Below are 24,986 nucleotides of genomic sequence, written 5' to 3' on the forward strand. Positions count from 1 at the left end.
CGTGAGCCGTGGTGGGAGGAGCCGGCGGGACCGGGGCGGAGCCGGGCCCCAGCCGAGGCCTCCGCCGCGCGGCTCGCCCCGCCCCGGCCGTTTCCGCCGCTGCGCAAAGCCGGGGCGCCGCGGGCGGGGCGGGCCCGGGGGCGGGGCGAGCCGGGGCGCGGGTCCCCAGCCGGTGCGGGCCCCCGGCAGCGCCAGAGTCGGCGGCCGGCGGGCGGACGGCGCGCGAGGTCGGGGCCGCTGGGCGCGGAGGCGGGTGCGGAGACCAACGGGCCGTTTGCGAGTGTGAGTGTGTGATCGGAACCGGGAACGGGGCGCCCCACCGTGCGCGCACCGCCCGGCAGTCCGCGCCCTGAAATGAACTCAGGGAGCCCAGTGGGAATGGGTAGTGAATGACCTTTCTGAGTCCCTGATTAAAGTGACCTCCAAATCACTGTCGGGGATGGTTGTTTTTAAGAAAAGAGAAATACTTGCCAGAATAATGAGTGATGCTCTGGGGGCGGGGAGGTGGGGGAAATGGGGTGTTGTAAATATCCTGTGTCTTGCTCCATGGTAAATGCATAGGTGTATGCATATGTAAAAGGAAATCACTGAGCCACACTCTTAAAATTTGTGCACTTGAGTTTAAAATATTCCATTTTAAATTTATTTCAGTTTTCTAAATTCTACAATTTACCAAAATTTTAAAATAAATGTACTGAATTTTACTAATTTTAATTTAGGAAAATTTGTTCATTGGAAGGACTGATGCTAAAGCTGAAACTGCAATACTTTGGCCACCTCATGCGACGAGTTGACTCACTGGAAAAGACTCTGATGCTGGGAAAGGTTGGGGGCGGGAGGAGAAGGGGACGACAGAGAATGAGATGGCTGGATGGCATCACCGACTCTGTGGACATGAGTTTGAGTGAACTCTGGGAGTTGGTGATGGACAGGGAGGCCTGGCGTGCTATGATTCATGGGGTCGCGGAGAGTCAGACACGACTGAGCGACTGAACTGAACTTCAATTTACTACATTTTCAATTTGCTAAAATTTTAAAATAAATTTAAAGCAGAAACGTGGTTTTATTGAAAAGGTGAGGAGGAAACCAGACTTGGGAGAACACCCAAGGAGATTTGTGCACATCTGCTATTTCTGTGTATGGGTAAGAATGATTGTGAAATTTGCCTTTCCTGATTCTTATAATTTTGCACTTTTATCTAGTTATAGAAAGAATGTTTTTCTTTCTCCAGAAAGGAACGTGGACAAGTTAAGAACATGTTGAGAAGCTATGAGAACAGCTAAGAAATGACTAAATTATGTTCATGATACCAAGTCAGTGTGAGAGGGGTATGTGTGTTAAGCTGCTTCAGTTGTATCTGACTCTTTGCGACCCCATGGACTGTAGCTCACCAGGCTCCTCTGTCCATGGGATTCTCCAGGCAAGAATACTGAAGTGGATCACCATTTCCTTCTCCAGGGGATCCTCCTGACCCAGGGATTGAACGCAGGTCTCTTATGTCTCCTGCACTGGCTGCTGCTGCTGCTGCTAAGTCGCTTCAGTCGTGTCCAACTCTGTGCGACCCCATAGATGGCAGCCCACCAGGCTCCCCTGTCCCTGGGATTCTCCAGGCAAGAACACGGGAGTGGGTTCCTGCACTGGCAGGGAGGCTCTTTGCCACTAGCGCCAGCTGGGAGGAGAGGTGGTGGTTGTAAGTCACTCAGTCGTGTCAGAGCTGAACTATTCCAGGCTGCGCTTGTGCTTACTTGCTCAGTCTTGTCCGACTCCTGCAACCCCATAGACAGGAGCCCGCCAGGCTCCTCTGCCCATGGGATTCTCCAGGCAAGAGTACTCAAGTGGGTTGCCATTTCCTTCTCCGGGGGATCTTCCCAACCCAGGGATCGAACCTTGGTCTCCTGCATTGCAGGCAGATTCAAAGAGAATATTGCTTGTGTCAGATCCTTTACCGATTGAGCTTGGAGGGAAGCCCAATAGGCTGCCCTTGTTCCATGATAAAATAATACTTCCCTTTTAAGTAGAGAACTGTTTTAATCAGGCTCAAGTTCAGGTGTCAAAATTTGTGGCTGGAAATGGAAAAACTACAACTCTGTTTTGCTTTTCTGTACACAATATAGTTAGATACTCCTCTCAGCTCTCAGAAGATTCAAGAATCACCTTCTGACATGTCAGGACCTTTCAAAAGCCATTTGTTAACAAATGTTTGCTGGAAAGTGATTTGTGTTCTTAATTCCAAGGGAGGTGCCTTCTCCATTAAATCCTAAGCACACTGAAGCCCAATTTTGTCATAAAGGGAACTTTTTCTTGGAGAATTTCTTTTCAGTGATGTTTGCTGTTCTCATAGATGAATCATTAAATTAACTCCACTAAGATTAGCCTGCTACGGAGAAGGCAATGGCAAGCCACTCCAGTACTATTGCCTAGAAAATCCCATGGATGGAGGAGCCTGGTAGGCTGCAGTCTGTGGGGTCGCTAGGGGTCGGACACGACTGAGCGACTTCACTTTCACTTTCACACATTGGAGAAGGAAATGGCAACCCACTCCAGTGTTCTTGCCTGGAGAATCCCAGGGACGGGGGGAGCCTGGTGGGCTTCCGTCTATGGGGTCACACAGAGTCGGACACGACTGAAGTGACTTAGCAGCAGCAAGATTAGCCTGCTAGTGTAATCCAAACCAAATTAGTTTCACTAATGATTCAAAGGATATGTTAGAACTATTGTGTTGTATTGTCCTTATGTAACAAATTTCATATTGAAAAGACAGACATTTTCCACATACCTTCAGGTAGATTTGCAGTTATGTTCACATGTCTTTTTTCCTTAGTTCTTTTTGTAAAGGAAAAAAAATAAGGAACAAAGAGTATTGCTCATCATCCAGTTATACTAAGGGTTAAATTGCAACCCGCTGCAGAGAGTGATATTCCCCCAAGTGTTTCAGGACTTCAGGAAGGAAAATAAGAGTGAGGCAGTCTGTGTTTTGGATCAGTGGCCCCTAGATAGCATGCTTCAGGGAGAATTACAGTGGTCCCAGATTCCTGCAACTTTTTGTACACAGAAATCACTAAAATCATTAACTTGAAGTATCTGTTCTTTGTGATTAGCAGTAATCTTTTACCAAAATGTATGCTAGACCACCGGAGAAGGCAATGGCAAGCCACTCCAGTACTCTTGCCTAGAAAATCCCATGGACAGAGGAGCCTGGTGGGCTACAGTCCATGGGGTCGCTACTAGTCGGACAAGACTGAGCAACTTCACTTTCACTTTTCACTTTCACACGTTGGAGAAGGAAATGGCAACCCACTCCAGTGTTCTTGCCTGGAGAATCCCAGGGATGGCGGAGCCTAGTGGGCTGCCGTCCATGGGGTCGCACAGAGTCGGACACGACTGAAGTGACTTAGCAGCAGCAGCAGCATGCTAGACCACGGGCTTCCCCAGTAGCTCAGCGTTAAAGAATCTGCCTGCAATGCAGGAACCACGGGAGACGCAGGTTCAATCTCTGGTTGGGGAAGATCCCCTGAAGGAGGGCATGACAACCCTCTCCAGTATTCTGGAGAATCCCCATGGATAGAGGAGCCTGGTGGGCTACTGTCCACAGGGTCGCAAAGAGTCAGGCCCGACTGAAGCGACTTAGCATACATACCCACACTAGACTACATATTTTTCCTAGTGAAAAAAAAAAAGATCTTATGTATACAGAACATACATATTTGGAGCATTTTCCCAGAGCTATGCTCTGGAAGGCTGTGCCCCTGAAAGGCTCTCTCCCAGGCTATCGTCCTCACTGAGATCCCCAAATAAAATTGAAACTCACAACTCTTAGGTTGTGTGTTTTTCTTTAGGTCAACACCTTTGTATGCATTTTCCCATTCACAAAAAAAAAAAAAAAAGATTTAAGAAAATTATTTGAAAATGCAGACTTGTGGGATAGAGGTGGGATACTGAATCCTTGCATCTGCTTTTATTCCTTCCTGAAACTCCACCAAAACAACAGCAGGATTTTTAAAGACATAAAGTAAGGACAGAAGAGAAGAATAAAATTTCTGCATCAGGAAAGCAGATGGACAAGTGGTGAAGGATTTTGCAGACTGAAGAAAGCTAAATTCTAAACCAGCAATGGGGAAGCCAATGAGCAATCCTACTTGCAGTGTAGAATTCCCCAGTGCTCACAGGTTAGCAGCACCAGGTATCTCTGGGAAATGGAAGGGTCTGGTCTAAATTAATGCAATTGTTTGAAATTCTGATTCCTGCAAAGCTAAGTTCCTGATCCCTTCCCCAACCTCCTGCTCCTCACTGCATCAGCAGACGATTGGGGGTCTATTCCCTGGAAAGGGTGCAGTCTTTGGACTGGGAAGATACAGTTCTTGGCTGGGGATGGGAGTACCATACTGAAAGTACAGAAATTAACTGAACACAAGCAAATGAATGCTGGCACCTTCTTCCGCTTTTATCCTTTACTCATGTGAGTATAGAGTCATGGTCCCAAGGACTCAAGCTTTCAACAGGAATTAGAAGGTCCATTTATGGAAAGTCTTTAGTCCAAAAAATGAAAATAAAGATCATGACATCTAAGTTTCCAAATGATATCGTCTCACATCGTTCTACAGTAAAGCTTAGAGTCAGTACACTCCATCCACAAACTTAACCTTATAATCAGCTTTTTGGTATTTACTCTTAAATGTGAGTAGGTATTGGGGCTTCCCTGGCGGCTCAGTGGTAAAGAATCCACCTGCCAAGCCAGAGATGCAAACTCAATCCCTGAGTCAAGAAGATCCCCTGGAGAAGGAAACGGCAACCCCCTCCAGTATTCTTGTCTGGAAAATTAAATGGACAGAGAAGCCTGGCTTGGCTACAGTCCATAGGGTAACAAAATCAGACATGACTGAGTGACTAAGCAATTGCTAGGCATTTAAGGACAATCACTAGTTTGGAAGACAGAGGACCAAACCAACAGAAAAAGTGACTCAGTAACAAACCATGCAGGTAAATAAAAGAAAATATTATAGCCATTCTGTACATAAAAATAAAATGAAAAGAGAGCATCTGAAACAAAAAGGAGCTCTTAAGAAGTAAACACTTGAAAGCAGGAAAGAAAAACTAAATAGATAAAAATAAGGTGATCTCTCAAAAAACAGGGCAAAATGATGAAGAGCTGGAAAATGGAAAAAATATGAGCGATTTACAGTTCTGGGTCAGGAGATTCCATAGTTATTGTCGTCTAGTCGCTCAGGTGTGTCTTACTCCTCTGGGACCTCATGGATTGTAGCCTGCCAGGCTCCTCTGTCCATGGGATTCTCTAGGCAAGAATACTGGAGTGGGTTGCCAGTGGGTGGGGAATAGTATGAAGATATTTCATACATGCAAAGTTGCAGAAGAAACCCTTTTCTCCCATACACCCTTTCTCAGAAAGCTGCTGAAGGTTATACTTTACCAATATAAGGGTGATAACAACAACAAAAAAAAAAGGGCAGGGGATAGCCAATTAAGGAAACAGGGGCTCCAGCACAAAAGAAAGCTTCAGGATGATGAGCAGGAAGGATCCCAGAAGGCCAGTGTGTACCAGGAGAAGAGAGCATGCACATTAGAAGGCTCTTCTCTAAGATGACATTGATAGGATATCTGATAACTTGAGAGGCCGAGAGTGCAGTGATGGGAGATTGGGACAACTTAGCGTTGAATTAGTAATATATACACAGAAACTTTATAAATGAAAAAGCCAGACAGTTATTAACTATAGAATAAAAATGTTGTACAGAAAAGGAAGAGTAATCATAGACTTCTACATGGCTTAGCTGAGAATAGTATTTATCCAGTCATTATAATGTGTCCTTGAAATATTTAATCACAGATATGCTATGTGTGCGGAGAAGGCAATGGCACGCCACTCCAGTACTCTTGCCTGGAAAATCCCATGGATGAAGGAGCCTGGTAGGCTGCAGTCCATGGGGTCGCTACGAGGCGGACACAATTAAGCGACTTCACTTTCACTTTTCACTTTCACACATTGGAGAAGGAAATGGCAACCCACTCCAGTGTTCTTGCCTGGAGAATCCCAGGGATGGGGGAGCCTGGTGGGCTTCCGTCTATGGGGTCACACAGAGTCGGACACGACTGAAGTGACTTAGCAGCAGCAGCAGCACGCTATGTGTATATGGATACAACAGGAAAAATGAAAAGGTGATATATGTGTCTGTGTGTGTGTTGGCAAGTTGAAAGAAGGCTAAATGCTGATATGTTCTAGATGCTTCCTAGAAGTGGAAAATTAAGATACAAAATAAGCATGGTATTTGAGTCATATTTTGAGTTATATGTCAAGATTCAGCTAAAAGAATTAAAGATGGTTGCCTCTCATTAGAAATGGGGACTGCTGCTTTCATAGCTCTGTTGAACTCTGAATCGTGTACAATATAACATTGGTTAAAAACGATAAGTAAACATTAAAAGAAATTTTAAAAATTAAAGGATGAGATGTTAAAGGGACTTCCCTAGTGGCTCAGTGGTAAAGAATCCGCCTGCCAATGCAAAAGAATGAGATGTTAGAAAAAATTCTCAGCTAACGAAAGTTATACTGCCTGTTTATTTTTTTTATCCTCTCTCTCTTTTTTAAAAAGTTAAACTCTTTTACTCTAAGATGTAATTCAATTTATTTAAAGATCCTTCCCAATATGGATTATGAGGTATGCCTTTACCATCAGACTCACTGAAAAGTAATTTTTGTGTGACTTTTCCTTGAATGTTGAAATATTTTTTAAATGCTACACTGCTGAAAATATTAGGGTTTTGTTTCATTTATCATAGAATTGAAATGTCCTTAAATGACAGCGTTACAGACGTTTTTCATTTTTAGGCACTGGGGACATTTGTTTGTCAGCCACAGCCATCTACAAAACCATGGGTGACACAAGAGCGGTACTTGACAGTGAAGAATACCCAAACACCGAGGTTCAGAAGCACCGGGTGCTGACTCTGGAAGAATGGCAAGAAAAGTGGGTGAATCACAAAATTGGATTTCATCAAGAACAAGGACATCAGTAAGAAATGTTTATGTTTCTTTACATCAAATGTTGGTCTATAACAGAAGTGCCCCATCAGAAACTGACTTCAGAAATATATATTATAATATAGGTATACAGTATTTGACAGATTTTTAAGATGCACAGGTTTAGCTTTTCACATGTGCGCATCTCTGAAGTCAGAATGCATCTGTGGCATGTTTAACTGGCAGTGATATTTCTCCCCATGGAGTGTAAATCATGGTGCGACCTACAGTTGATGGCATCTTCAATTTTTGAAATATGTCTTTCTTTAATCCCCTGTAACATCTATTCATTGGTTGTGTGTGTTTATACATACCCAGATGCTCAAGCTATATTAATGCTGCTGTCTCTTTATACTGAAAAGTAGTGGTGTTGTGACTTTGCTTTCCAATAGCATATGTTCAAATGTTAAAGTACTGTCTATGTGGTGGAAGAACAGAAGTTGGGAGAAATTAATGTGAGCTACATGCTGAGCAATGTAATAGTGGTAGAAGTCAGCTTTGAAGCAGCAGCAATAAATGATGGTCCATCGCCAAGTAAAGCGGTCATGACAGATGTTCCTTCGTCCAGGCAGCCACCCTGACTGCCCAGAGGACATTGTTATTATTATTACATTTTCACACCAAGTAATAGTTGGGATATCATTCCAGAACCATTGTATGAGTTCTTTCTGTTGTGTCACTGGCCTTAGAACATACACACAGGTAGGGGTGGGGGTGGTAAGAGTGGTGGTCCGACTCTTGCGATCCCATGGACTGTGTAGCCCGTGTAGCCAGGCTCCTCTGTCCATGGGATTCTCCAGGTGAGAATCCTGGAGTAGGTTGCCGTTCCTTCTCTATCACATAGGTATACATTTTTAAAACATATCAACTAACGAAAATTAAAATTTTGTTATTAATTACTAACCAGGAAAATTCCAGATTTGGGTCAGGTTAACCCCTCACTAGTTACATGACTGAGCAAGCTGCTTAATCTTCCTGTTGCTTCGTATGTAAACTGGAGTTTTTAATAACCAAGGTTCTTTACTGAGTAAAAGTTGTTGGGAAATATTATGTGAGATAACGCATGAAAAGTACTTAGCATTATATGATTGAAGTCCTTTCCTATGTGCCTTGGGCTAATTAAAACAATTTTTTTTTTCTTCCCAGGCTATTAAAGAAGTATTTGGATACTTTTCTTAAAGGCGAGAAAGAACTCAGGGTATTTTTTCCCCTTTGTGGAAAAGCAGTTGAGATGAAATGGTATGAGCAGATAAGCATGAACATACTTTCTTGTTTTGATGATAAATACTGTGGGTGAATATTTTAATAGGCTGTAAGTTTAAAAAGTTCCTTTCTCAGGAAATATACAGGGATTCTGTATTTAGTAGACTATTTCTGATGGGTTCATAGAGGTAATATTCTCAAACAGTTAAGACGCTGCGGAAACAGAGGGGTGAACTTGTCTTTCTGTATTGAGTTAAGAAAATTAGTTTAGAACCACTGAGATGGGAGAGGGGAAGAAGGAACCAGTCTTCCATCTTAAATCTCCTTCACCTTTGTGCATAGTTTAGTTTTTGTAGGTGTTTTAGGAATGTGGCTAAGTTAATTTTAGATATATTAAGTAGAGGTGGGCAGAAAAATGAATTACAGCTTTTTGGCCAGAATCTGTATAGTCCACAGTTCAACTCAACCCTCCCCTCCCTCAGCCAGCATGTAGGAGTTTTTGTTTTCATGAATCATTGCTAATAAAACCAGTGATAAAGTGTTTCTTGTGAGTAATTCTCTGTGAAAAGAATTCACTTTAATTAACAAGCCACCCTCACTATGGGTTACCCTGAAGTCACAAACCTGACAACTGTTTCCTTACAGAATTTGTTGTAATGATTGATGTACAGACACTATCTTATGTGCCAAGATGTACTATTCATTTATAAGCATGAATGCTGGGAACTTTGATCATCAAGCAGGAAAGTAAAATATAAGAAAACGATTAGTAAGTGAAAAATACAGTAACTTAAACATGCTCTGTTCCCTATATAAATATTGGTGGCCAAACCACAGAATATGTATGCATTGGGAGTGGATTTCTGAGTGGGGACAGTGACATTTTTGCAGCCTGCCACCGCCCCTGCAACTTGTAGCTGAGAGCTTTTGTAAGTGGCTGCTGTGGTTTAAAGAGTCTAGGTGGCCACAAAATTGAGAACATTATATCCTAACCGACTCACTGAATCAGACAAGAGAATTACTTTGGAAACAACCTGCAAGAAAAACATTAACTCTATGAACAGATTGTCTTATTGTCATAAGCATTAACAACCTAGTTCTAGCAGAAGCTTTGCGGCAAGATTAGAAAACGGTATAAGGAAACAGCCGATTAAATGTGATTGCTGAAGATTGCCTTAGACTTTAGGGTCTAAAGTCAATGCCAGAACGAAGCTATGTAATTGTATGGGCGTTCTCAGTGGTAAAGAATCTTCCTGCCAATGCTGCTGCTGCTGCTACTGCTAGGTCACTTCAGTCGTGTCTGACTCTGTGTGACCCCATAGACGGCCTCCTACCAGGCTCCCCCGTCCCTGGGATTCTCCAGGCAAGAACACTGGAGTGGGTTGCCATTTCCTTCTCCTGCCAATGCAGGAGACATAAAAGAGGAGGGTTTAATCCCTGGATGGGGAAGAAACCTTGGAGTAAGAAATGGCAACCCGCTCCAGTTTACCTGGAATGTTCCATGGACAGAGGAGCCTGGTTGGCTTCAGTCCACGGGGCTGCAGAGAGTTGGCCGTGACTATTATTGTATAAAAGTTGTTATATTAGAGGGTTTTTCACTTATATAATAAATTTGTATATTAAAGGTCTATACACGACTGAGCGACTGAACTGAACTGAACAGATATCCAATGTGAATAGATAAACTATTACCTGAAACTCAAAAACATTAACATAAAGTGTTTAGGACATTTTCTTAGATTTGGGGATTTTCTTAGGGCAATGTGTTACAGTGTAATCCAGTCTGCATGAGTCTACAGAAGGCTATGCTTCATTTTTCCACATGTAAAAATTTGTACTTTTTTACTTCCTTCACCCATTTTACCCATCACTCACCCCCAGGCTCTGGCAACTACCAGTCTGGCCTCTGTATCTATAGTCTTGTTTTTGTTTTTGTTAGATTCCACATGTAAGCGAGATTATATGCTGTTTTTCACTGATTCATTTCACTTAGCATAATACCCTCAGAGCCCATCTATGTTGTCATAAATGGCAAGAGTTCAATCATTTATGACTGAATAATATTCCATTGGGACAGTAAAGTTTTTTTAATGTGTACCCCAACCCCCATCCCCATAAACTTCATGATTTTATTGCATGATTTTGCATGGCGCAATGACTTTTAAGAAGACATGTATTGCATTATAGCATAAATGACTTATGACTTATGTGTTTATTTAATGTGGCATAAAAATCAACACTGTACCTGCGTATTTGTGCCACTCCTGTTGTTTTCTCTGAAGTCTAAGATCCCAAGACTGAATTCCGTAACCATAAAACTAATCAGGAAAATACTAGCTATTTGCATATGGTAATGAAACAAATTTCTGGATAGGGTTTAGTGTGAATAAGTGGAAATTTTAGCATTGTTATAGAAATGGATGCTAATGTTCTAGAGCTGTGTACTCCAGTGCTATATCTACCGGCCCCATGTGGCTATTTAAACTAAATCACACAAGCCACATCTCAAGGGCCCTAGGCTGTGTGGTTAGTGGCTGCTGGATTGAACAACACAGGTAGAGATTCTTCTCTCATCACTGAAAGTTTTAATAGACAGAGCTGATTTCGAGAAATTGAAAAGCAAATTAATAGGATGCTGTTAAATCAAAAACTCTTCCAATCCAGTCCATTTGTAGTAAATCAACATTTTAAGATATAATTTTCCAAGCTTTTAAAATTTCCTCAAGGTCCTATAAACCCTTTTCTCAGAACTCCACATAGCATAGGGTTTGAGAATATATAGATTATATTATATAGAATATATAAATCTGCTTTCTGTGGATCTACATGTTCTGTGAAACCCTGTGAGTCTGAATTCATACAAATCTCTTAAAATTAAGGAAAATATATGCTCACTGGTATATACCCTTTTATTTAGTATTGTATTCAAAAGAAAACTTTAAGTGTAATTATATGATTTTATGCAGGTTTGCAGACCGAGGACACAGTGTAGTAGGCGTGGAAATCAGCGAACTTGCGATACGGGAATTTTTTATGGAGCAGAATCTCTCTTACTCAGAAGAACAAATTATGGAAATTCCTGGAGCCAAAATATTCAAGGTGTGTTTTGGTTTTGGCAAATATTATTTCCATACCCCCCAAAAAAGGTTTTTCTCAGCATGAGTAAGTGAAGACACTATACATGTCAGATGACCCCTCTTAATCTTCAGATTCACCAGGACTTTGTATAGCATAAGGAGCAAGAAAAGATAGACCATAGCTAGATGTGAACAAATAGACGTAAAAAGCCAAGATCAAAGCTTATTTGTCATATTTTTGGTTTGGGTTTGTTGACTTTTTAATTTATCAGCAAATGTTTCTGAGAACCTGTCTTGTGCCATACCCTGCATAAGATGGAAACACTGCAGAGATGGAAACACTGTCCCTGCCCTAAAGAATCGCTTAGCTTTGGAGGAAAGAGGAGCATGGGAGACTGTTTGTCATACAAGGAGCTCAGTGAGACGACTTGCGGTATTAAGCAAACCGAGAGGGAAGTTTCCTAATCCAGCCTAAGGGGAGCTTCCTGAAGTGTGGTGACAGTTAGGACTGGGACAGCAGAGCGTCAGGTCAGCCAGCTCATGCGCTGTGAAGCTGGCACCTCATTCTGCACCACAGGGTTTTAAGTAGGAATGTGACAGCCAGGTTTTCTTTTGCAACCAGCCATGGTGGCTCAGATGGTAAAGCATCTGCCTGCAATGCGGGAGACCCGGGTTCAATCCCTGGGTGGGGAAGATCCCCTGGAGAAGGAAATGGCAACCCACTCTAGTACCCTTGCTGGGAAAATCCCATGGACAGAGGAGCCTGATAAGCTACAATCCCAGGAGTCGCAAAGAGTTGGACTCAACTGAGCAACTTTGCTTTCACCCTTGTAGCCTCAAGGGAAGTGAGTTTGAAGGGTGGTAGTCCCTGGCAGAGACCAGATAGGAGGTTGTGAGCAGTGGTCCAGGAAAGAGAACTTGAAGGGCTGCACTAGGAGAGTGATGGGGTGCTGAGAGGAACAGATGGCTTAAAGCCATGTTTAGGGTGTCACACTGGGAAGGCTTTGGTGATTAACTGAGTGGGAATCCAGAGGGTGATGAGGTTACATTTCCAGCTCAGATGACTGGCTGGAGGGCAGAGAATAAAGGAGAAGCAAGTTGAAGAGCAGAGAAAATGAGCATGGTTCTGGAGATGATTAGTTGAAGAGATCTACGGTATGTTAAGGGGATACTAGCAACTGTCTCCGAAGCGTGGGGCAGCGTCAGGGCTGGAAATGATAGATTTGAGAGTTGTCTTCTGCCTGTGACCAGAATGATCCAGTGAAACTGCTGCACTAGCTTGGAGTAATAATGTGGAAATAAACAACCCACCTGAACGAGAACAAGTAGAGACTGTTTGTTCAGAGGGAGTCAGCCAGTTGCATTTGGCAGAGGCTCAAAGCCTGGCAGTGGGGTGGGAAAGCTTCCTGGTGAGAGATGTGAAGGCTTCAGGTGCTGTCGGCTAACTCAGAGCAGCATCCCGGTGACTGCTTTGGGAAGCATGTTTGAGTTGGAAGGGATAGGGAGGAGGGGTGGTGTTATGAATCCGGGAGGATGGCGGTCAATTGACCACTGTCCTGCAGGGTTGTGGTTTGACTTCCCAGACCTCTTGCTGCAGAGGCTGTGGGTCCAAGTTCTCTTATCAGACGTGAGTTGTTGGTGCGTGCAATCTGGCCACCGTATGTTTGTACATTCAGTCTCTCGCAAAGTACTCGCTTCTAAAGATTGAAACTAATCGCTCAGGTCAGTAGGAAGCTTGAGAGTACTTTATTTTACAGCTTCCTCCCAGTTCATTCTTAGATCATCTAAGAATCCCAGTTGCCTCGGTCCAGAGAGCCTAGTCCTCCTGGGGGTCCATGGTTCTCAGCCCTGGTGGCCTTGGAAATTGTCTGTGGATCTTTTAAGATTCCCAGTGCTCAGGCTAATTAAATCATAACCTCTAGAGGTGGGGCCTGGCACCAGGTCTGTGTAAACCTCCCCAGTGAGTCCCATCTGCAGCCTGAGTTGACATTCATGGGCTGTTCTCCTGGCCTCTCAACCCCTCCTCCCTGTGTTTCCAGACGGGTCTGCAAAGACCTGCGCTTCTCTCGTCGTAGCCTCTGTTGGCACCTCATTTCAGAGTAAAACCCAATCCTTCAGTATCTCTCCTACCCTGCCCCTCCCCTAACCCCAGGCTCCTCGCCGCCCCACCACCATGATGTCAGCAGATGCATCTAGCCGGTTCATCCACTGCCACCTTTTGTTCCTCCTTTCCCCGAGCGAGCGAGGGCAGTGAAGTGAGGTCCCCGTTCTGTCTGCTCTGTTCCCACACTTCTGGGCACACAACCAGAACAGCACAGTCCATCCTGTACCGTGGTGGCTCTCTGTTCCCACGCCCTGCTGCCCCACCAGGCTGTCCTCACCGGGGTCAGGGCCTGTAACAGATTTACTGCAGTGTCAAGAACCCAGGCTAGTCCTGTCCACTAGACGCTTGGGAAATAAATGCTCATCGGCCAGTGGAAGAAAGAGAGAGACTGGGGAGTCAACAGAACTGCACTTTTAAAATGTCTGCCTGGTAACTGAGCGATCTGTGTGCTCGTCTTTAGGGAGTTAAAATGTCAAGATTCTGCTAAAGGAAACGTTGCTGAAATTTAACAAGTTCCAGAGTGAGTAAGTGCTAACTGATCTTCAGGGTTAACCAATCTCTGATTTTCCTTTTATTTTTTTTGAGTTGATCCCAAAGAATCCCATACTGGTTTTTAATTTTTTAAAGTGCCATTAAAAATTATTTTCACTTAAAAAATTTGTGAAAATTGCAAGGTGCAGGAAGTGAAAGGGAAAAAATCAAGAGGAACTCACTGAAATGATTGAAAATCACTGTTCAGATGGTGGCAGGCAGGTTTTTTCTTTATTGTGTAAATTCTTTATAATGTGGTCCGTATTTATTTTACAATTTAAAAAATAAAATTTAAAAAATTATGTGTAAAGATGATTTGCCATGAAATTATGTCCTTTATGTTTAATTACATATTCTTTCTCTACTACCTATGCTCTGTTTTGTCCTCTCTTTTTCTTTTTTTTTCCCTCTGACCATTCAGGTACCTCCTAATAAAGTGGATTTTTTTTTTTACTTTTTCATTGCAGAGTTCTTCAGGGAACATTTCATTGTATTGCTGCAACCTTTTTGATCTTCCCAGGTAGGACTGATGTTTTCCTCTCCACTTTTAAAAATTTGAGTGTTTGCTAGACAGTGATGAGGTAGGTTAAGAATCTTTTTATCACTTCTATCCAATTTGCAGTAACATCCATGAAACATTCATTTGAGTCTGTGTTCTGCAGCTGTTTTTACTGGAGCCTACATGTCTGCACACGTGATATCTTTGTCCTTGGGTAACTTCTAAGCTCTGGAAAAAATTATTTTGATCCTAGGAAGGTAGGGAAAAGGAGGGGAAGAAAATGTCTTCCACTTCACACCTGTATCTGTAACAGAAGTGCATTTCAGTCTCAGATGGACAGAGGGGCAATCTCTTCTGAGAGTTCCTAATACCTGTTCCAGGGGCTGAGAGCAGAGTTGTTGCAAACTGTCCCTTGTGCTTCCTTTGTGCTCCCAAGTCCAAGCTGCTGCCACCAGTGCCTAGCACTAGGCGGAGATGGACAGCTACACACACACACACACGCACACACACAAACACACACACACACACATACACAGGTGTCAGCACATCCCTAGAGATTCTGAGGGAAAGCGTCTGTGAGATCCCAATTCCTTAACCGCTGGGGAGGTTCCAGCACATACCGTGGGGAACCCTGTCTTATTAAAGATTCAGTTTTTCTTACAGAATTTTTTTTTTCTTTTTCTTTCTGGTAGAGCAAATATTGGCAAATTTGACAGGATTTGGGATAGAGGAGCCTTAGTCGCTGTTAACCCAAGTGATCGCAAACGGTTAGTGATTTGGTTTCTTTAATTATGTTGTTTCCCCCCTCTCTCCTTTTCAGCCTTAATTCAGTATCTCATACTTTTTCTGGTTTCTAGAAGATTCCTAGACTTACTAGTTTGGAATAGCTTGTTGTATTTGGAATTAGAAGACCTGTATCCAACAGTATCTTGGTCTAAAAAGTATAGGATTTGGCCACGGGGACACAGGTGCAAGACTTGTGGCTCTGTGACTTCCAAGCTGTGTTACTCTAGTCAGAACATTCAGTTCCTCTAAGCCTCAGTTTACTCCTCTGTAAAACTGTAATATTTCTACTCACACCACCCTCATCACTTCCACTGACCCTACCAGCTAATAATATTTGTTGGATTCTTGCCATGTGCCAGACTTTGTTGAAATACTTTATGTCGATCAACAAGTTCATCCACAAAGTAGCCCTGTGAGGTATTAGACTATCATTGTTCCCATTTTAAAGATGAGGAAAGTAAGGTCAGAGAGGTTAAAAGTTATATGTCCACAGGGTGGCAAGAAAGTGCATGTCAGAATTGAGATTCAGGGACTTCTCCGCTGGTCCAGGGATTAAGATTCCACACTTCCACTGCAGGAGATGCCTGGTGTAGGATCTAAGATCCCACACGCTTCACAGGGCAGCCATAAGATAAAATAAAATAAATAAATATAGTTAAAGCCACGCCCATGCCTCAGCCCCCTCATATGGTTGTTGTGAGAATGGAAAGAAATGAGAAGTACCGTGTCGACCCTAAATGACAGTTTAAATATTAGCTGTTACTGTATTAGGGCTTTTGATCTGGATATTTTGAGTGGCCATTTGTCTATACCTGGTCTTATTAGAAAATTAAACTATGAGAAGGCACACTGAGTAAAATGTGATCCTTCCTGTGTACTTTCCAACCCAGATGTCATTCACAGACTCATCTGGGTGTAGCACATAAATACTGAATTATTTAGTTTTATGGAGGCAGGCTCATAGCACATGGCAGAAAGGGTTGGGACTACACCTCCGTGAAATGAAATCTCAGATTTTAAAAGTGAATTGTTTGATGAATTACGCTTGTTGCCACACCTCATCTTTTTTTAATTAGACTGTGCCACATGTATCAACTCCTAATATGTATTTTTCCCTTTTCTTTCTGACACCGCGCCTCTCTTCTTCCTTCTATGGGACCCTTCCCTACCTCACATGCTTGGAAGTCATCGTTCCCTGAAGGGCCACCCTTAGCAGGACTATTCCTGCTTCTCCCCTGTACGCCCTCCTTCAATGATCGCTTCAGTTCTCCTGTTACTGGAAACTTTCATTCCAGTGTTCAACAAATACGCATTAAGTTCCTGCTGTGTCTAAAAACACACGATGTTGGGGAAATAACTGAACAAGCGCACGTTGGTATGGGCCCTCATCGTTTCTGTATTTCCAGTTCTGTTCTTTTCTGAAAGCTACTGTGGAAAAAACCCAAACAAACTTTTTGGCCAACCCCAAATAGATATAAAATGTTAACGCATAGTAAGTGAAAGTGAAGTCACTCAGTAGTGTCCGACTCTTTGCGACCCCATGGCTCCTTCGTCCATGGGATTCTCCAGGATTCAAGAATACTGGAGTGGATGGCCATTTTCTTCTCCTAACGCATAGTAAAAGCTTAATAAATATGTGTTGAGTCAATAATTGAGAACAAATTAGACTCAAAGCCAGGGAAATACAGTTTCCCAGCAGCCACTATTGCCTCCTCTGTCCTAGAAATGAAGGCCTTCCAAGTGGCCCCTGAACCGTTTAATTCATGGTAAGAAAGAGTCATGAGGCTCCTCTGGAGCTCTTAGAGAATCTAGTTCTAGTTTGGCCATGGACTTTGTATTCCTGGTGACCTTCTTCTCTTTTCTCCCCTTTCAGCCATCTGTGTGTGTGTGTGTGTATGAGTGTGTCTGTGGTCACAGCCCCAAGGACTCCTGAGAACACTGGCCTTTGTTTCCAGAATAACAATTTATTTTGAGCCATTGGATCCACGACTTTATCTTACATTTAAGGTACTCAGTGCTTTATCCCAGTCCCGACCTCAGTACTGGGTGTCTTCCTGCTGAGATTACGTGTGGGCAAGAAATGCTGTGTTTTCTGCTGCGACTCTTAGGCCTTTTGTCTGACATCAATCATATCTCTCATTTTTCTGAATTTTTGGAAACGAGAGAGAAAGTCTGCATTCCAAGAAGAAGGATGCTGGTGAGCCCCAGGACACCCTGCCGAACCCATCTGATTCGTCACTTCATGGGGACAGCGAGTTCTTTCTTCTTAAAAATGATAATCGGAAAGTTAAGAAGCGAAGGTTTCTGCTCACAAGTTTGCTTAGGGCTGGTTCTTTCACATGCGAGGAAGAGCGACCAGCTCAAACCAGCTCGAGTTTTAGGGGAGTTTATGTCGTGGATGCCGAAGGAAGAAGTCACGGACTTCTTAATACATACTGTGCTTAATACAAGTGCTCAGAAGCACATACAAGAGGTTAATACATACTGTTCTAAGCACTTTCTATGTGTGAGCTCACTGAATCCTCACAACTACCTGTGCCTTCATTGCTTGACTTACCCCCACTTAACAGATGGGGAACCTTGAGGCGCAGTGGGGTAAAGACTTCGTCAAGCTCACACAGCCAGTAGGTGGAGAGGTTGGACTTTGAGCTTGGGGACCTTGCGGAGCCCATCCCCCTAATCCCCACCCTGGACAGCCTCCCTGATTTCTCCCAGGGCTCCAGACAGGGCTGGCATCACAACTGGACCCGGTGGAAACCCATATGCCAAGTTCCAAAGCTCCTTACCCAGCGCCGTGCAGCCTGCTGACCTCTGTCTGTCTCTCGCGGCCACTCACCTCCTCGTGTGCATCTCCTCTGTCCTCCTACCTTAGCCCTCAGCTTCCTCCACTGACACACTCCTGTTCACACGTATCTGACTCACAGCCCTTAGCCTTCTCAGCTCCAGCCACCGCCCAGCACAGCAACTTCAGTGTTTAGTTCAAAGACCACAGCAAACCATCAACTCCTCTTTTTTTTTTTTTTTTTCCTTTTGAACTTTTTAGTTTATATTAGGGCTTCCCTCGTGACTCAGCGGTAAAGAATTCAGCTTTCAATGCAGGAGACACGGGTTGAGTCCCTGGGTCAGGAAGATCCCCTGGAGAAGGGAATGGCCAACCCACTCCAGTATTCTTGCCTGGAGAATTCCATGGACAGAGGAGCCTGGTGGACTACAGTCTATGGTGTCGCAAACAGTTCGACACGACTTACCCACTAATAACAACAAACAGTATTTTATATTGGAGTATAATGTTATGATACTTTCAGGTGTACAGCAGAGGGACTCAGCCATACGTATACGTATATCCGTTCTTCTCCAAACTCCCCTCCCGTCCAGGCTGCCACATAACATTGAGCAGAGTTCCCTGTGCTATACAGTAGGACCTTGTTGGCTATCCATTTTAAATAGAGCATTGCATCCATATCCATCCCAAACTCCCTAACTATCCCTTCCTCCATCCTTCCCCTCTGCCCCTGGTAACGGTAAATTTATTCTCTTAAGGCTGCGAATCTGTTTCTGTTTTGTAAATAAATTCATTTGTATCATTTCTTTTTAGATTCTGTATATAGGGGATGTCATAGGATATTTATCCTTCTCTGTCTGACTTACTTTACTCAGTATGACAATCTCTAGGTCCATCTATGAGCAACTTCCCTTTGGATCTAACTCAGTTTCCCAGTGGAGTCATCTGATTGGTCAGATCCATCATTCTGTCTCCTGGTTGGTCTGCTGATGGGCCCTGTCAGCATCTGAACCCATCAGACACGGCTGGAAAGTGGTATTGCCTGCCGCCCAGGGCACCTGACTCCAAAAGACAGTTGCAGTAGCACTCAGGGGTCGTGCCATACTTGCAGAACTTTAATGTTCTTGAATTTTGACCTGTTTATCAGTCTTGCATGCGGGCATGCTAAGTCACTTCAGTTGTATCTGACTCTTTGCGACCCTATGGACTGTAGCCCACTGAGCTCCTCTGTCCATGGGATTGTCCAGGCAAGAAGACCGGAATGAGTTGCCATGCCCTCCTCCAGAGGATCCTCCTGGCCCAGGGATCAAACCTGTGTCTCTTATGTCTCTTGCACTGGGAGATGGCTTCTTTACCAATAGTGCCACCTGGGAAGCCCATTTATGAGTCTTCTCTCCAGGTAAAAAGAGGAAAGGGATTGTTTTGTGCCTCTTATCTGAGCCCCGTCACCCAGAATATTTGTTATACAGAAGCATCCCCGGCCCCACAGCAAACCTACTAACTCAGTCTTCAGATGACTGATGCCCAGGTCATCTCAATACCAGCCTGGTCTGGGAACCACTCCCCCAGAGCTGGCAGTGCTTCGGGAAATACGTGTTCAAAGCTGACCGGCCTCCAGGGTCCCAGTCACTCTGGAAGGAGCCTCTCCTCCACTTTATTTCACATATTCTGGTCTGAGGGGCTCCTTCCTAAACGCGGCTTCCTTTTTTTTTTTCTTCCAGTCTGTTCCCCAAGGCATTTGGATCTTAGTTCCCCTGTCAGGGATTGACCCCACGACCCCTGCTTTAGAAGTGCAGAGTTTGAACCACTTGACCTCCAGGGAAAGTCCCAAGAGCTCCTTTTGATTCCCAGCTTCTCTATCTCCCAGCTTAGGTGGGTAACATCCTTTGCTGAGCCTGTTTCTGGCTGTTTAGAATAAGACTTGACTTCATGTGATTTTTCAGAGAATTAAACTCAGTAACAGATGAAAGCTGGGCTTCCCTCCCTGCGTCTGGTCCTCTACAGGCCTTGACTTTGTAAAGAAATGTAACGCGTGCCTTTTTGTATTCTTTTCAGCTACTCAGATGTAATGTTGTCCCTAACGAGACCTGGGTTTCAGTACCTCTTGTCTGTTCTTTCTTACGATCCAACTAAACATGCAGGTAAAGTTTCCTTTTTGTTCTTTTTCCGGTTGCCTTGTTTCCTGATTTCTGTGACGGGGATAGCATTATTTTCTTCTACTTTGTCTCATGGGGGACATCCTGCTTATATACATGAAGTCTGTGGCAGCCATGATGGGGGGATGGGATGCATTGGACTGATGCGAACAAATACAAATACATCTTCATAGGAAGATGGGGTGAGAAATGCATGTTGGAAGGTAGGAGGTAGGCAGGAAAATCTCTAAACTATTGCTGCTTTTCAGTTGCTGGAATTTTATAATTTATTGCATGTTAAAAATGTTCGGTCACTAAGTTGTGTCTGACTCTGTGACCCCATGGGCTGTAACACATGTTAAAAATAACGGTATATTTTTTTAATGTGTAAAAGGGATGTTTTCTTCTGGGTTCATTTAAATGTGTTTGAACATTAACACTTGACCTTTTAAGTCATGGCTTTTCAGGAAGAAGTGAAAACCAAATGCAGAGACTTTGAATTCATAAATACTCCCTTTTTGATTTTTAATGGAGCTTTTTAAAAAGTGCCTTGTTTTATACATGTTAATATTAGTATTTTTTTTTCTGTTTGAAGAAGTCAGATCTTAAATTCTCATTAAAAGATGAGACCTAGTGTCCATAATTAAGTCTGGGAACAGTCAATGGAAATAAAAACTAAGGGAGACAGATGTCAGCCCTGCAAATGTGATTTAGCAACTTCCTGACCAGAAAGACGTTAATACATCTTTTGTTTGTGTGTTGTGTGTGTGTGCTCAGTCGTGTCTGACTCATTGCGACCCCATGGCCTATATAGCCCACCTGGTTCCTCTGTCCATGGGATCTACCAGGCAAGAATACTGGAGCAGTTTTCTATTTCCTTCTCCAGGGGATCTTCCTGACCCAGGGATGGAACCTGTGTCTTCCATGTCTCCTGCACTGGCAGGCAGATTCTTTACCAGTCCACCACCAGAATATTATTGACTGAGACATTTCAAAATTCACTTACATAACAAATCTCCAGCCACAGGTGTTAGTTTCAGCAAAAATCCCCCAGTCAATAATGTGTTAAATTTCCTTCCTGAGCAGTAGGCCTAAGGAAGGGCCTGTGGGAAGAAGACAGAGCAGGCTCTGTCTGGAGTGGAGGCTCAGAATACCTTCTAGAACGGGGCAGAAGTTGTTTCCTTTAAAGTGCCCGCAGCAAAATGGGCAGAGTGTGTAGAATGAGGGTCAGTGCATGATCAAAAATCTATACTCTGGAAGCAGGAAGTCCCAGGGGAATTTGTTCACGAACTCCACTCTCACGTCCCTGTTCCCAAATCCCATGGCTGACGCAGCATCTCGTATAAGCTGGAGGTGCGCATCTGCCGTTCCCAGTCGTAAGCTGGTCTTTGGTATAAGATGTGCAAAGTAAGAAGCAGAAAACGTATCCCATCCTCACCTGTTTGGATGATTGAGTTGTGTGTGGAATGAATATCCCTAGGCCATTGGAAATAGGCTGAGAAGTGGGCCCTGAAGGTTTGTTTTCTCTTTAGAATTAGATATATAGAGCTTCACCATGTTTCTCTTTCACTTAGGTCCACCGTTTTACGTTACAGATGGTGAAGTTAAAAAATTGTTTGGTAAGTTACAGATGTGTGCTATAACTTTTTAAGTGAAGTCAACTGTTTTGAGCTGTTAGCAAACTATTAATATCTAGTCCTTAAAAGTCCAAAGCCATTTTATTGGAGACTATTTTAATCCCCAAAAAGGGACCCATCTCTGTAACATGCCTTTTTAGCTAAACGGTACGTTTATGTTAAAGACATCTCAATTCTTCTAGAGAGACGGTATATGTATTTTAACTCTTAGGAGTTAAAAATGATAGTAACCTTCAGAGTTGAGAAAATGTACTCGTAGTATTTTTCCATTTTCATGAAAAAGAAAGGAAAAATCTTCAGTATACACAGTTTTTAAAATCACTTAATATGTTTTTGAAGAATTGATTGTATTCATCATAAAATTTAACTTGCCACTTTCTTTTTGTTTCAGGTTCAGTATGCAATATTCAATGTCTAGAGAAGGTTGATGTTTTTGAAGAACGACATAAAAGTTGGGGAATCAACCAGATTATTGAAAGGTTATATCTATTTACAGAAAAGTAAATGAGACCTAAATAGAAGCAAATAGTATCAAAATGTTTTTGAACAATTGAAAATTGTGCTAAGGCATGAAAATGGATGACTTTTGGGGAAAAAATTGTTCACAAATTATATCACAGATCTTTGCTAAAAATATGCTTATAACTTTTTAGAAAAAGCACATATTTTGGAAAGGAGCATATGACTGAGAATAAAAGATTATACTTGTGTGTCTTACAGGTTGTAAGAATTTTTTACAATCAGCATATATTACTTATATAATTAAGACAGAAAAAAGAAATGCAATGTATGTAACTTAAATCTAATCGAAAAAATGGTATCTTTATGAAGTTTAGAAGCATCGAGGAGATATAACACTTTTAATAGGGTTCAAGGTAAAAGCTAACCATCTAAGACATTATAATAAAACATTAATTTTTACTGTAAACCCTCAAATTGTATTAAATCCTAGCATTCCTTTTCACATTTTTCTTATATAATTTTATATGTGACAGAATGAAGAAAAAAAATTTTAAACTAATGAAATTGGCCACTCTGTATGGAACAAAATACTTTTCCCAAACTGTAAAAATAAATTATTTTTAAAAGTGTTTCCCCTGTGTTTGGCAATTTTTTGTTTCTCTTAATTTAATCTTGTTTAAATGATAGTCTTAAGAAGGGAAGGTGTATTTAGGGCTGGGTTCATGTCTGTTCACTATGAAAGTTTTCAGTTTTCACTAACGGTCATATTTTGTTAAATCAGACATTCCTCTCTTACTGCATATCTAATACCTAAACGATTTAGCTTGTTTAGCTCATTTTAGTAGACTGGTGTGTATTATTAAAATTATTTAATGGTGTGTGTGTGAAAATTTGAGAAGCATTGACATTTCCAGATTCTCATTTCCAACCATACAGCTCCAGCTCATTTTTCTGCAGGTGCTCAAAACGTTCAAGCCTCTACCACTCACCCCTCGCCACCAAGCCCTCACCACTGGAGCCAAGCGCGTGGTGGGCACAAGTTTATGAAATGAGAGAGGTGGCTGAGTGCTGTAGGGTACCCCTGGGGGAAAGCAGAGCTGGAGACATCACCAGAGCCCAGATCGGGTCCAGGGAATCGTGTAGATGATGGAGACCTGCCTATTACGGAGGTCCCCCAGGGCTGGCCTGAAACTCAAAACTCACCAACCCAGGAGGGGTTCAGGCTGGTGATGGTAGCGAGTTTTCGCTCCTGTGAGCTCACAAGCCACCCGAGCTAAGGTGCCTGCTGTCTTCGCTCCTTCTCTGTTCAAAGGTGGCGTCTTTCCCTCTGGACTGAGATGCTTCCAGTCTGTGCTACTTGCTATCTTCCTACCTCTCTGGTCGTTGTCAGGTACACGCTGCGATATAACTGTCCTTGGCACTGTTCTGGGAGTCCTTCTCAACTGCATGTATGTGGCGCGTCTTCCCACGCTTGCAAAACCAGCAGCCCGCCTGCTTGAAGCTGACTCCATCCCCAGGCTCCACGGCCTGTTGCCCTGCACCTTCTCTCTGCTGTCACCGCTTGAGCTGGGTCTCCATTTCCCCTTCTCTTGAGCCTGGCACTTTGCACAGGAGTCAGCCACTGATCACAAGACCCGTTCTTCACACCCTTTGCCCACTTCGGGGCTCCTTCTAGGTGGAAGCAGGAAGAGATGGTCGTGCTATTCCTGGACCCTCTAAGGGAGGAGTATTGGAGCAAAGTATAGAGGAAATTCATGGAGACTTCACCACAGAGGAAGAAAGATTCTTCATAGGAAACTCAGAGTTAGACTCAGGGAATTTCTTTTATTAATCATCACGTGTATATATGTGACAAGGATTATACTCTATAAGGTACTTGAGAAACTTTTCAACATGGACTTTAGAGATAAGCAAGTGCTTATCATGATTCCTGGATAAATGCTATTTTCCTAACAATGCTTCCTATATATACTAGAGAACCATCAAAGGAAAGGTATCACATTGGGGTTTGCTGCCTGTATCCTTTTAAGTGTTCATTAGTTCATCCATTTAAAAAACATGTGTTGGAAGAAAAGCTGTGATCAATCTAGACGGCATATTAAAAAGCAGAGACATTACTTTGCCAACAAAGGTCCATATAGTCAAAGCTATGGTTTGGTTTTTCCAGTAGTCATGAATGGATGTGAGAGTTGGACCATAAAGAAGGCTGAGCACCGAAAAATTCATGCTTTTGAACTGTGGTGTTGGAGAAGACTCAAGAGTCCCTTGAATTGCAAGGAGATCCAACCAGTCAATCCTAAAAGAAATCAACCCTGAAAATTCATTGGAAGGGCTGAAGCTGAAGCTCCAATACTTTGGCCACCTGATGCAAAGAACTGACTGATTGGAAAAGACCCTGATGCTGGGAAAGATTGAAGGCAGGAGGAGAAGGGGATGACAGAGGATGAGATGGTTGGATGGCATCACCAACTCGATGGCCATGAGTTTGAGCAAGCTCCAGGAGCTGGTGATGGACAGGGGAGCCAAGCGTGCTGCAGTGCGTGGGGTCACAGAGTCGGCCATGACTGAGCGATTGAACTGAGGACTTCCCTGGTGGTCCAGTGGTTAAGAGTCCACATTTCCATTGCCGGGGTGCAGAGGTTCCATCCCTGGTAGGGGAAGTTCCACATGCCACACATAAATGAGGCCAAGAAAATAACATTAAATAAAAAATAACGTGTTGGTCTCCCTCTGTGTA

The 24,986-nt window shown here is 43.1% G+C and overlaps 1 protein-coding gene across 1 annotated transcript; it reads left to right on the top strand.

The window, feature by feature from the left end:
• The first annotated feature begins 123 nt into the window (after window positions 1-123).
• TPMT (thiopurine S-methyltransferase) lies at window positions 124-22,876 on the top strand. The gene is made up of 9 exons (XM_055406793.2): window positions 124-282; window positions 6,842-7,025; window positions 8,180-8,272; window positions 11,203-11,335; window positions 14,416-14,468; window positions 15,140-15,214; window positions 20,071-20,156; window positions 21,725-21,769; window positions 22,179-22,876. Exons 2-9 carry the CDS (start codon window positions 6,886-6,888, stop codon window positions 22,289-22,291), a joined length of 738 nt encoding a protein of 245 aa, XP_055262768.2. The 5' UTR covers window positions 124-282; window positions 6,842-6,885; the 3' UTR covers window positions 22,292-22,876.
• The last annotated feature ends 2,110 nt before the right edge of the window (window positions 22,877-24,986 follow it).

Source organism: Moschus berezovskii, chromosome 23 (genome assembly GCF_049115385.1).
Source record: "Moschus berezovskii isolate FMDL1 chromosome 23, NW_MosBer_1.0, whole genome shotgun sequence".
In the NCBI taxonomy this organism is placed as follows: domain Eukaryota; kingdom Metazoa; phylum Chordata; class Mammalia; order Artiodactyla; family Moschidae; genus Moschus; species Moschus berezovskii.

Excerpts from the sequence above, each read along its gene's own strand:
- TPMT (XM_055406793.2), top strand. The coding sequence starts at position 6,886 with ATGGGTGACACAAGAGCGGTACTTGACAGTGAAGAATACCCAAACACC. Across the intron at positions 15,215-20,070 it reads AACCCAAGTGATCGCAAACG|CTACTCAGATGTAATGTTGT; the intron begins GTTAGTGATTTG and ends TATTCTTTTCAG. Across the intron at positions 21,770-22,178 it reads TGAAGTTAAAAAATTGTTTG|GTTCAGTATGCAATATTCAA; the intron begins GTAAGTTACAGA and ends TTTTTGTTTCAG.